This window comes from Sceloporus occidentalis, unplaced genomic scaffold, assembly GCF_023333645.1.
Source record: "Sceloporus occidentalis isolate IW3139 unplaced genomic scaffold, rSceOcc1.0.p SCAF_2, whole genome shotgun sequence".
Classification (NCBI taxonomy): domain Eukaryota; kingdom Metazoa; phylum Chordata; class Lepidosauria; order Squamata; family Phrynosomatidae; genus Sceloporus; species Sceloporus occidentalis.
In genome coordinates, this window is record NW_028316982.1 from 112,364,639 (window position 1) to 112,374,004 (window position 9,366).

Here is a 9,366-nt window from a genome sequence, read left to right on the forward strand (position 1 = left end):
GATTATCCTTATTTGAAGGACCAATCTTAGCATTATTGGGTTATAGTGTCAAAGTACCATTTCACTCATACACTGATCTACTATTACAGTCTGGCTCTAAGGGAAAGAAAGTTTAAAAGGAGAATAGAAGGAAACTTTTTTTGCCCTGATGTACTGAGCACTAATGTTAGAATCATCCAAGCCATTGCATTCCCCATCATCATGTACAGATGTGAGAGTTGGGCAGTGAAGAAAGCCGATAAGAAGAAAATCAATTCATTTGAGATGTGGCATTGGAGAAGAGTGCAGAAGATACCACGGGGAGCAAAAAAGACAAACAAATGGTTACTTGAACACATTAAGCATGAAATCTCCCTGGAAGCTAAGATTATCAGAGCGAGGCTGTTGTACTTTGGCCACATCATGAGAAGGCATGACTCCTTAGAAAAGACAATAATGCTAGGAAAGGTAGAGCATAGTACAAAGAGACGAGATTGCATATCACATGGATGGACTCAATCAGAGAGGCCACAGGCCTGAACCTATAGGACTTAAGCAGAACAGTGGAGGATAGGGGTCCTGCAGATATTTCATCCGCAAGGTGGTCATGAGTCAGGGTTGACTCAAGGGTAGTTAACAACAACAATGTTAGAATTAAAAATAAGTTCATTTGGTAGGGGAATAAAGTGTTGCAGCCGGTGCTGTCAATTGTCAGAAAACAGCCTGTGACAAAAGAAATGTTTGCATTTGTGTGTACACACACACATACACACAAACCACAGGCAATATAGAAATATGGCAAAATGGACATTTCCTCCCCCCCACCTGCCACACACAGTGGTTCTCAGCAGAGACCAGACCTCACTTTCCACTTCACCATTTTGTCCTTGTAGGGTTTTATTCCTTTGTCCCCAGACAAACTAAAGGAGCAAAGAGGGACCAAACTCTCTAGTATTGTGGGGGATTTCCTATCCAGAGAGCTTGGGTGCTGAGCGCTGATGGGATAAAATGCTCAGAGATTGGAAGGCTGATGTGTAGTTATACATATGCCATTTTAACCCCTTGAGGTCAAATCCAAGTCGGGCTTGGATTAACTTGTGTGGAATTCCTAGAACAGAAATATATAGCACTAGATAGTGTTGCAAATAATATATTTACAACTACAGTCCAATCCTACTGATGTGTGCTTGGAAGTGTGTTCATTAGCATTTACTCTGCATAAGTGTGCATAGGATTACTGCAGCCTTAAACTGGTTTAAGTGCCACACCTCCCATGAATTTTTGAAACTGTAGTTATCTGAGTGGAATCAAAAGTTTCTAACAGGAAATCTGCAGCACTCCCTTCAGATTACCATTCCTGAGATACCTTGCAGGATTTTCCTTAAAAATTAAAGGGACATGGTTGTGCTCTCCAGCTTTAAAGACAGAAATCCAGGAAGGATATGGATACGACTGACTGAAGGACTTCAGGGGGTTAAAATGGCATATGTTCAGTAGCTCAATCTCTCATCTTCCCTTTTAGGAGATTATTATAGATGTAAAGTAGAATCTGGCAGTTTATTTGCTTATTCCATCCATTCTCTGGAAACAGCAAGGGGTTACAATTGGCAAATCTAATAGATTCTTGGGCAGTCCAAAAAGAAATGACCAACAGCTGAGGACAGCATGAAATATTAATCCTAATGGCCTTTTGGAGAGCAAAGGCATCATTGAAGAATGGAACAAATCCATTGATGATTCCTGGGTCTCTGCTACCAAGCTGATGTTGTGAATGTCTACAGATGCTTCACTGGTTGTGTGACTGTTAGAATGTTAATAAAGCATTAAAACTGGAGGGCTTTATGACTTCTCTTACCAGATCAGGCTCATGACTAACTGATATTTTTTACACCTTTCTCGGCATCAACTCTCCATATCATTAACACCCTGGGAACACTTCCCAGCACAGAATTCACACCAATTAAAAATCTATTCTTGGCACTCTTGCCTCCTGTTACTGAAAGGAAAAGTGAATTAAAATAAAGTCTTATCTTTATGGGCACAACCCGATGCAAACAAAAGCCAACGCAGCAATCTCCCCCCGCCCCTATGACCATTAGTAAGGTTCTAATTGTGATCAAACTTCATCCTGGCATCTATACAACTGCAGACCCAATTTATCAGGGCTGCAATGAGAACAATAAATGTTTGTGGGGAAGTGGATAAAGAAAAGACAGGTATTATGGGTACATGAGAAGGCAAACTGGCAGTAGAATAGTAAGAGTAAACTTAGAAATCTTGGCAGGGAGCTCAGTCTAACCATAGGGATTTCCTGTTTGGCCCTTGCTTCAGGCTCTGATTTCTAGGACTCTCCAGAGACTATGCACTTTCATTTCTCTAAGCTGAGGGCCAATAAAAGCTGAAGTACACGAGGAGAGAATTCTGCAAAAAAATCTTTGCTGCAGTTCAGATGAAGTCAGAAGGAAGCTCAAAGAACTGTTTGCCTGACTTTTGGTAGCAAGTTGCTGAGAACCAATGGAGATGTACCACTGGATCTTCCCAGATCATAAAAGCACTTCATGTAGTGACTTAAACACCCTAAATGCACCAGATCCCATCTGATCTTGAAAACTAAGCAGGGTCAGCCCTGGTTACTACTTGGATAGGAGAATGCCAGCAAATATCAGGTGCTGTAGGCAAAACCATCTCTGAGTATTTCTTGCCTAAGAAAACTCTTTGAAATTCATATGGTTGCCATAAGTTAACAGGTGACTTGAAGGCACATGCACACAAAAGCACTTCATGCCCACAGCTGGGCAATGCCTTTCCTCAGATCAACTACAATGTAATAAGAGTATGCAAACGTTTCACATATATTATGCTGTTATAACCCTAACAACAGAGATAAAGAACTGCTGGTTCATGTAACAAATTTGGCCTACTACTTTTCCCCATTCATACCACAGAGGTCCCTTTTGAAGTGCCTCCACAAGAATTGAATCCACTCAGAAACAGAGGACGAGGTAGGAGATCAGCTCCTGAAGTTTACCCATGGGTAAAGGTGGGGGCAAGTGAATAGAGCCAGCAGAAACTGCTTCCTTGAAGCACCATGTGTAACTTTGAACTGGCAACTCTTCACTTTAAGAGGGCAGCATTCTTTTTGAATATGTCCTCTCTTTGAAAAGCTGTTCATTTTAAGTCTGATTTTCAGATAAAGAACAAGCACTGAGAGAGCAGGTCCTTAGAGCTGCCCACTTGGAAAGCCAACTGGACAGGCTTGTAGGTCAGCTGGTCACAGCATACAGTCTGCCACACTATGGTGAGGTGATGAGTTCTTCTATTAGCATGACTGCACTGAATGTTGTTACCTTCCCACCAAAGTGGTACCTATCTATATGAAAATCCTTCCAGCAATTGTGCACGCTGTGGGTTCACCACAAGTATACAGTAAAATAGACCAGACTGTGGAGTACATTCTGTGGCTGTTTGCAGCCATGATAATCCATCTTTCTGTTACTTCTCCTTGCCACCATCTACACCACCATTTTGGTTGTATTTTTTCAATACATTATTCTAGCCAACCACATTATACTAGCAAACATTGCAAGTGACATGATATCATACTGTTGTGTAGCTAATTGAAATTATCTACACATTGTCATCAGAGGCAGTTCAATATTGTACTCATTCTGGTATGGCAGAAAGGACTGTTACACTGCTAAAGAGACTCTCCTTAGCCTCTTGTCCTTTGCCGCAGTAGCTTACAGCACAGTACAGGCAGAGATGATGGTTGCTCAGCTGCTCAGGAAGTGACAAGATGTGTTCCTGGTTGGGTGTAATGGCAAACTTTTGGCCCACCTTTGCACCACCACCCTCAACAAACAACAAATGTTAAGTCCCATTTGACAGGCCATGAACAAAACTCCAAAATTGCAGTGGTGAGCATTGGCTGAGCTGTAGTTTGAAAGCCTTCACCTTCTGCCCACATGACTCTCATGTGTGAATGTAAATGTGTGAATAAGCCAAAACAAATGTAATGCCACAAAGCACTTTTATATCGTTTGGTGCCACTCCAAACACATTCCTTCTCAGTGCATACAGAACATATATCCAGCTGCCAATTGCTAACACACTTCATACCAGGGTGGGCAACACATGGCCATGTTGCTGCTAGGGCATTTTTGGAGACCTTGGAATCCTTGCCACTGCTCCTAAATTTAGTAGTATGTTGCCAAATTTTGGCAATGCAGTAGCATGATGCTGCAAAAAAGGGGGTGTTTTCATATTAAACAAGGCATACTTAGAGCAAATGCCTTGTTTGATGGGAGACTGCTTTTCACAAACAATTCAACTGTCTTTAAGGCAAGAAGACCGATGTCAGTGACAGTCGATGTCTCCTATGTCAAACGAAGCAGTGAATCACCTCTGGGATTTAGATTTCTGAACTTTAATTGAGCTGTTTACGATGTTTAACATATTTTGAAGATAGGTCTCAACACCTTGGATAGTGCCTTTAAAGTTCAAACTAAAACCCAGAGCAGAATTGTAGTCTTTAGTAAGGCAAAGAGATGTACTTAGCCATTGCTAGAACCACTTGCTAGAACATTAGTCATTCCCTATCTAGTATTGCATACAGCATGAAGAGAACAAGTGGGGCACAGTGCCCTGGATTAGTGCAAAGATGTCTGCAAAAATTGCTATTTGCCTGAACTTTTCAATGTGGAATGAATAATTGTGTCCAACAGAGAATGAAGCTTGAATGGTAGGGATGTTTAAATTGACCAGATATTAGCTAAATAAAGCACACGAGAAACCATTAGAAGGCAAGCAGGGGCATGGTTGGAGGCAGTATAGACTGTGGGGCTGTTGAGGATACTAGCCATGGGAAAGGCAACCTGGTGATTGGTGGGATCAGTGGTACTGGTGAAGGAATCTGGGCAGATAAGATATAGAAGAATTGGAATTAAATGAGAAGAAGAAAATTAGTTAGTTAAGAAATTAACTGCAGCTTCTTTGTCAAACTGGCAATGTTTGGACAAAAACAAAAAGCTGGCCATGGCCCCTAGGCATGTGTTGGAATGGATATTGTGCCTGACAATTTATTTGAGCTTGATGCCCATGCCTTGTGATAAATATTGTGTGCATTAAATTAAAAAGCAATTTTATTGACCCAGTTAAGCAAAGCAACGAAAGAAACAAGTACCATCAGCCCAAGGTTCAAGACAGGGAAGGTATAAGGATGATGAGGTGAGATAGCCTCCCTGTTTTGGACCATACACCATCCCAGACATAAGATGATGCATACAGAACAAATACAGATGAAAATACACTTCTGGATGCTTCTGAATTTTTGATCATCCAACCCCCATTTAATTGGGTGGGTGACACCATATGTTGCGCACAGCTGCAACTTAGAACACAGAGATACACACATGCACGTATGTGTATACATATGCCCTCAAATTATCGTTAGAAAAAAACCAAACTAAATTAGTTTACAATAAAACCACATCAAGACAACATAAGGAGGCTACAGTCCCTATTAATACACCTGTGATGTCCATTTTGTTCTTGACAATAAAAACAAAGTTCACCATTTTAGAAACAGGTACAGCATTGCACTACTAACCCACAGTGGTGTCTTCTGAAAGGCTGAGGAGTGCCATGTTCCCATTGGTGCTGCTGGCTCCATTGTCAAAGAAGTAAGGAGCGTAATTTGCCTGAGCTGCAAATCAAAGAGAACAGAAGCCAGAAGGAAAACATTCTGTCAGTCACAAGTGGATGAACTGCCCAGCCTGTATCTTTTGGGTACAAAGCAAAGATCAAAGCCCATGGGAATGACCCGAGTTCATAACACGATCAATTAGGCTAATAAGTCTCTTCTACCATTTAGAAAGTTTATGGGCATCTTAATGGGCTCCAGTAGCATGTTTTTAACAACACAAACAGCTAAGAATTGTATACATACATATAAATAATGCGCTTTAAAGGGATTAAGAATGACCTTAATCTATTTTCCGAAATATGCCGTTTGTTCAGTGGGCATTCACAATATGCTGCCTCACTATATACAACTGCAGTATGTTTTCTTGACTGCATTCAACCTGGAGGCAATCCCTAAATAAATTAAACAATATTCTAAAACATGTTGTTGTTGTTGTTGTGTGTGTTTTTTTTTCAGGGATGCCTACCAAGAAGCCATAATGAAATAATTACTTACTTGCTGCAAGAGAACAGCAAAGTTCAAAGAAAATAAAAAAATAAAAAATAAAATTAGTGATCATTCTAATCACAGACCAATAATAATTTTTTAAAAGAAATCAAGTTGCGAGTATACAACTATCAGGAGTGGGGAAAGAGGTCGGGGGGGGGGGGGGGAGAGGAATAGCAAGTTGTATTTAGGCAGTTATTATTTTAAAAGAGTCGAAAGTCCACATTGCCAAGGATAACTACAAAGCTTCAAGCCTATGCTGCCATCCTACTCTTAGTAGCCAAGAGGTTTGCTGTACTTACCCAGGCAAACATGCATCAAATTGAGAAACAAAGATGGATGGAGATGCCATGCTTGCTTCATTTCACCCAAATGAAGGCCAGTTTCTTCTTTGTTGGAGGAAGGGGGACAAAATATGACCCCAGATCCAGAGCGAGAAGTGTCCTTCAGACCTGTATGGTGGGAGCTGCGCAAGAGGCAGGAACAGATGTTAAGATGTTAAGTGGATGACAGGACTTAATTTCTGAGGAATCTAAAGACACTCCTGCCTTCCACCTAATTAGACCAATTACTTTGCAAGCAGCAGAGGGACTCATTTCTAAGGCAGAGTCTGAAGGAAGGAGCATCACTCTCTGCTGGGACTGTTATTGTTCGTGCTAGACTTTACATCGCCTAAATGCAAAACACTCTCCAGACCCAGAGAAGGCAATGTAACGCAGAGATTTAAAGCATTTCTCATCCCCCCTTTTTCCTCCTTATTTTGACTTTTCTCTTTTTCTTCTCACAAACAAGAAACTAGTAGTTCCTGCGTTTCCGTTTGCTCAAATCACAAATTCTCAAAAGTAAACTAACTCTGCCTTGATTTATGGAACAAGCATGTATTATTTTTCATAGATGCGAAATCAGTGCATGAAATATTGAAGTAGCTGTAATGAAGTTAAGCCAGTCAAGCATTCCTCTGTCTAGAGGGTTCTTTCATTATGTTATTTTATTATTTTATTATGTTTTAAAGAGTGACTTTCTATTAAGCTTTTAATGCTTCATTGAAAAGACAACTAATTTTCTAACCAACACAGATAGCTGGGAAAAGCCTCCCTTAAGGAAATAAAAAGGAGTTTTTATTTTTCATTTAATTTTTGGTTTTATAGAATTAGAACTGCTATTCTTCACACAAAAATAAACATGCTTAAGAAACACTAATTAAAATAACTGAATTCACTAATCCAAAGAGGGGGGAAACTATCCAGAAGCCATTTCTCACTAGAATTTGTATGTGCAGCTTGTGCTGAATAAATGTTATCCAACCATTTCTGCCCTGCATACACACACAGAATATACTCTGAAATCCCACTGAACCAAATGGTCCTCTCCAAATATGAATGACTAAGATATCCCAAACTGCAAAGAATAAAATTTATCATGTAAAGTTTTTGCTGTTTCTCCGGGTTGCTAAAAAAATAAATAAATGCACCAAACATTTGGTGGAATTTTTCTTGTCTTCACTGTGCCTTCAATGTGCCTTATTCCTAGGAGAGATATTCATGGTGGGCCAAAGCCAGGATGACAAATGAGATAATTTCAGCAATATCAACTGCAGAAACCAATAGCCATACAATTAGAGTTATCATCACACGTTGCACTAAATGGTGATAACTACCACAAGGAAGAGAATGGAAGAACCATTGGGGCATGAACACCTGGGACGCTGGAGACAACAGAAGTCCACCTCAAACAGCAGATATTGGTGGGAAGGACATGTCTTTTGGGTCTGGTGGGCTGCTGGCCAGGTAGTAAAGAGAGTTCCATTTCAACCAGCAGCCCTACCAGACCCAGAAAATGATTACAAGTGGCAGCAGCACCTCACACTCTTCATGGCAAAGCTGGCCTGGCTGGAGTGGGTGGGGGGCAGCTGGTGTGTGTGCTACATAACACTGGGGTGACACCAACCCAAGACACCACTGCTTGATCTATCTGTCAGCTATCTATCTATCTATCTATCTATCTATCTATCTATCTATCTATCTATCATCGATCTATCACATTTGTGTATTGTCTCTCAACCTTTCATTGCTGTTGATGTGATGTACAATGAATCAAAAGAATTAGAATATTAAATATATGAATAAAAGTTTTTTAAACAGACTACCCCCTCCCCACATTAATTTAAAACCACAGCCAGAAAATCAAACCTTAATTTTAAAGACTAAAGGCTGGTTCATAGAATGTAGCTGCCTACCGAAACTCAAAAGAGACACAGACTTTGGCCTGGTACAGATTGGTGCTATGTGCTGGCCTGGGACTGATTTTAGGGCTCAGGAGAGTGGAGCATCTCCCGAGCCCTGCCATGTGCCGCCAGCACCACTATGGCTCACCCCTTTCCACACAGGGGCTGCCGTAATGATGTACGCAAGGCACAGAGTCCAAACAGGGCTGTGCCGTGCATATGTCATCAGTGCACGTGAAAGCGGTAATGGTGCCCTGAGTGGTGAAAAAAGAACCCGCTGGGAGTGGGTTCTTTTTAGGGCTCCTGGAGGCCATGCCATTTGGTTGCTGCGGCCTCCGTTGGGGGCAGAAAGGGGCAATGTCCTGCTGCCCCTTTCTCCCCATCTGTCGAGTCCCTTCTTTGGAATGGAGTTCCACAGATGGGGTGCTGCTACAGAAAAAAGCCCTAACACGTATATCCACTAAGCTAACCTGGGACTCTGTTGGAGATCTCAAATTTCAGGCAGGTTTATATGGGAGATTGTCTCTTGATTCCAGCTTCAATAGATGCAGTCAAACAATGTCCATCATCAACAGAAGGTGGTGCTCTGTTATGGGGTTGCATAGAAAGGGTGGAGGGCCATGGGAATGGTTTGCTGCTGGTCATCACTGGGTTCACTAGGTACTGGTCTGTTTCCAGGCACATTGAGGTTGCCTCACTTTGTCTAACAGTAGAGTTGGCCCTGCAAAGGATCAACAGTAAGTCAAACAAGGCTTCACTAGGTACCGGTCTGTTTTCAGGCACAATTCAAAATGCTCGTTGTGTCCCATATAATGCTATGTAGTTTACATTGTAAGAAAGCTTTATCTCACGATATGGACCTGACTAGGTGTTCAGAACCTCAGGAGAGCACTATCTCTCAGTTCCACTATTGTGACAGGCATGTTTGGTGAGAATACAGGAGAGGGTCCTCTCACTGGCTGCTCCAACCCTC

General features: G+C 41.4%; 1 protein-coding gene across 2 annotated transcripts in view; it reads right to left on the minus strand.

Moving 5' to 3' along the window:
• Window positions 1–6,613, minus strand: part of LOC149318886 (cadherin-related family member 1) — a 68,537-nt gene extending 61,924 nt beyond the window's left edge. For both annotated transcript variants that reach the window (XM_089510633.1, XM_089510634.1), the window contains exons 1-2: window positions 6,472–6,613; window positions 5,588–5,683 (exon numbers count right to left, since the gene is read on the minus strand). In XM_089510633.1, the coding sequence (XP_089366759.1) occupies window positions 5,588–5,683; window positions 6,472–6,532 (157 nt within the window). In that variant the 5' untranslated portion in view covers window positions 6,533–6,613. The remainder of the gene's footprint in view (window positions 1–5,587; window positions 5,684–6,471) is intronic.
• Window positions 6,614–9,366: the final 2,753 nt, after the last annotated feature.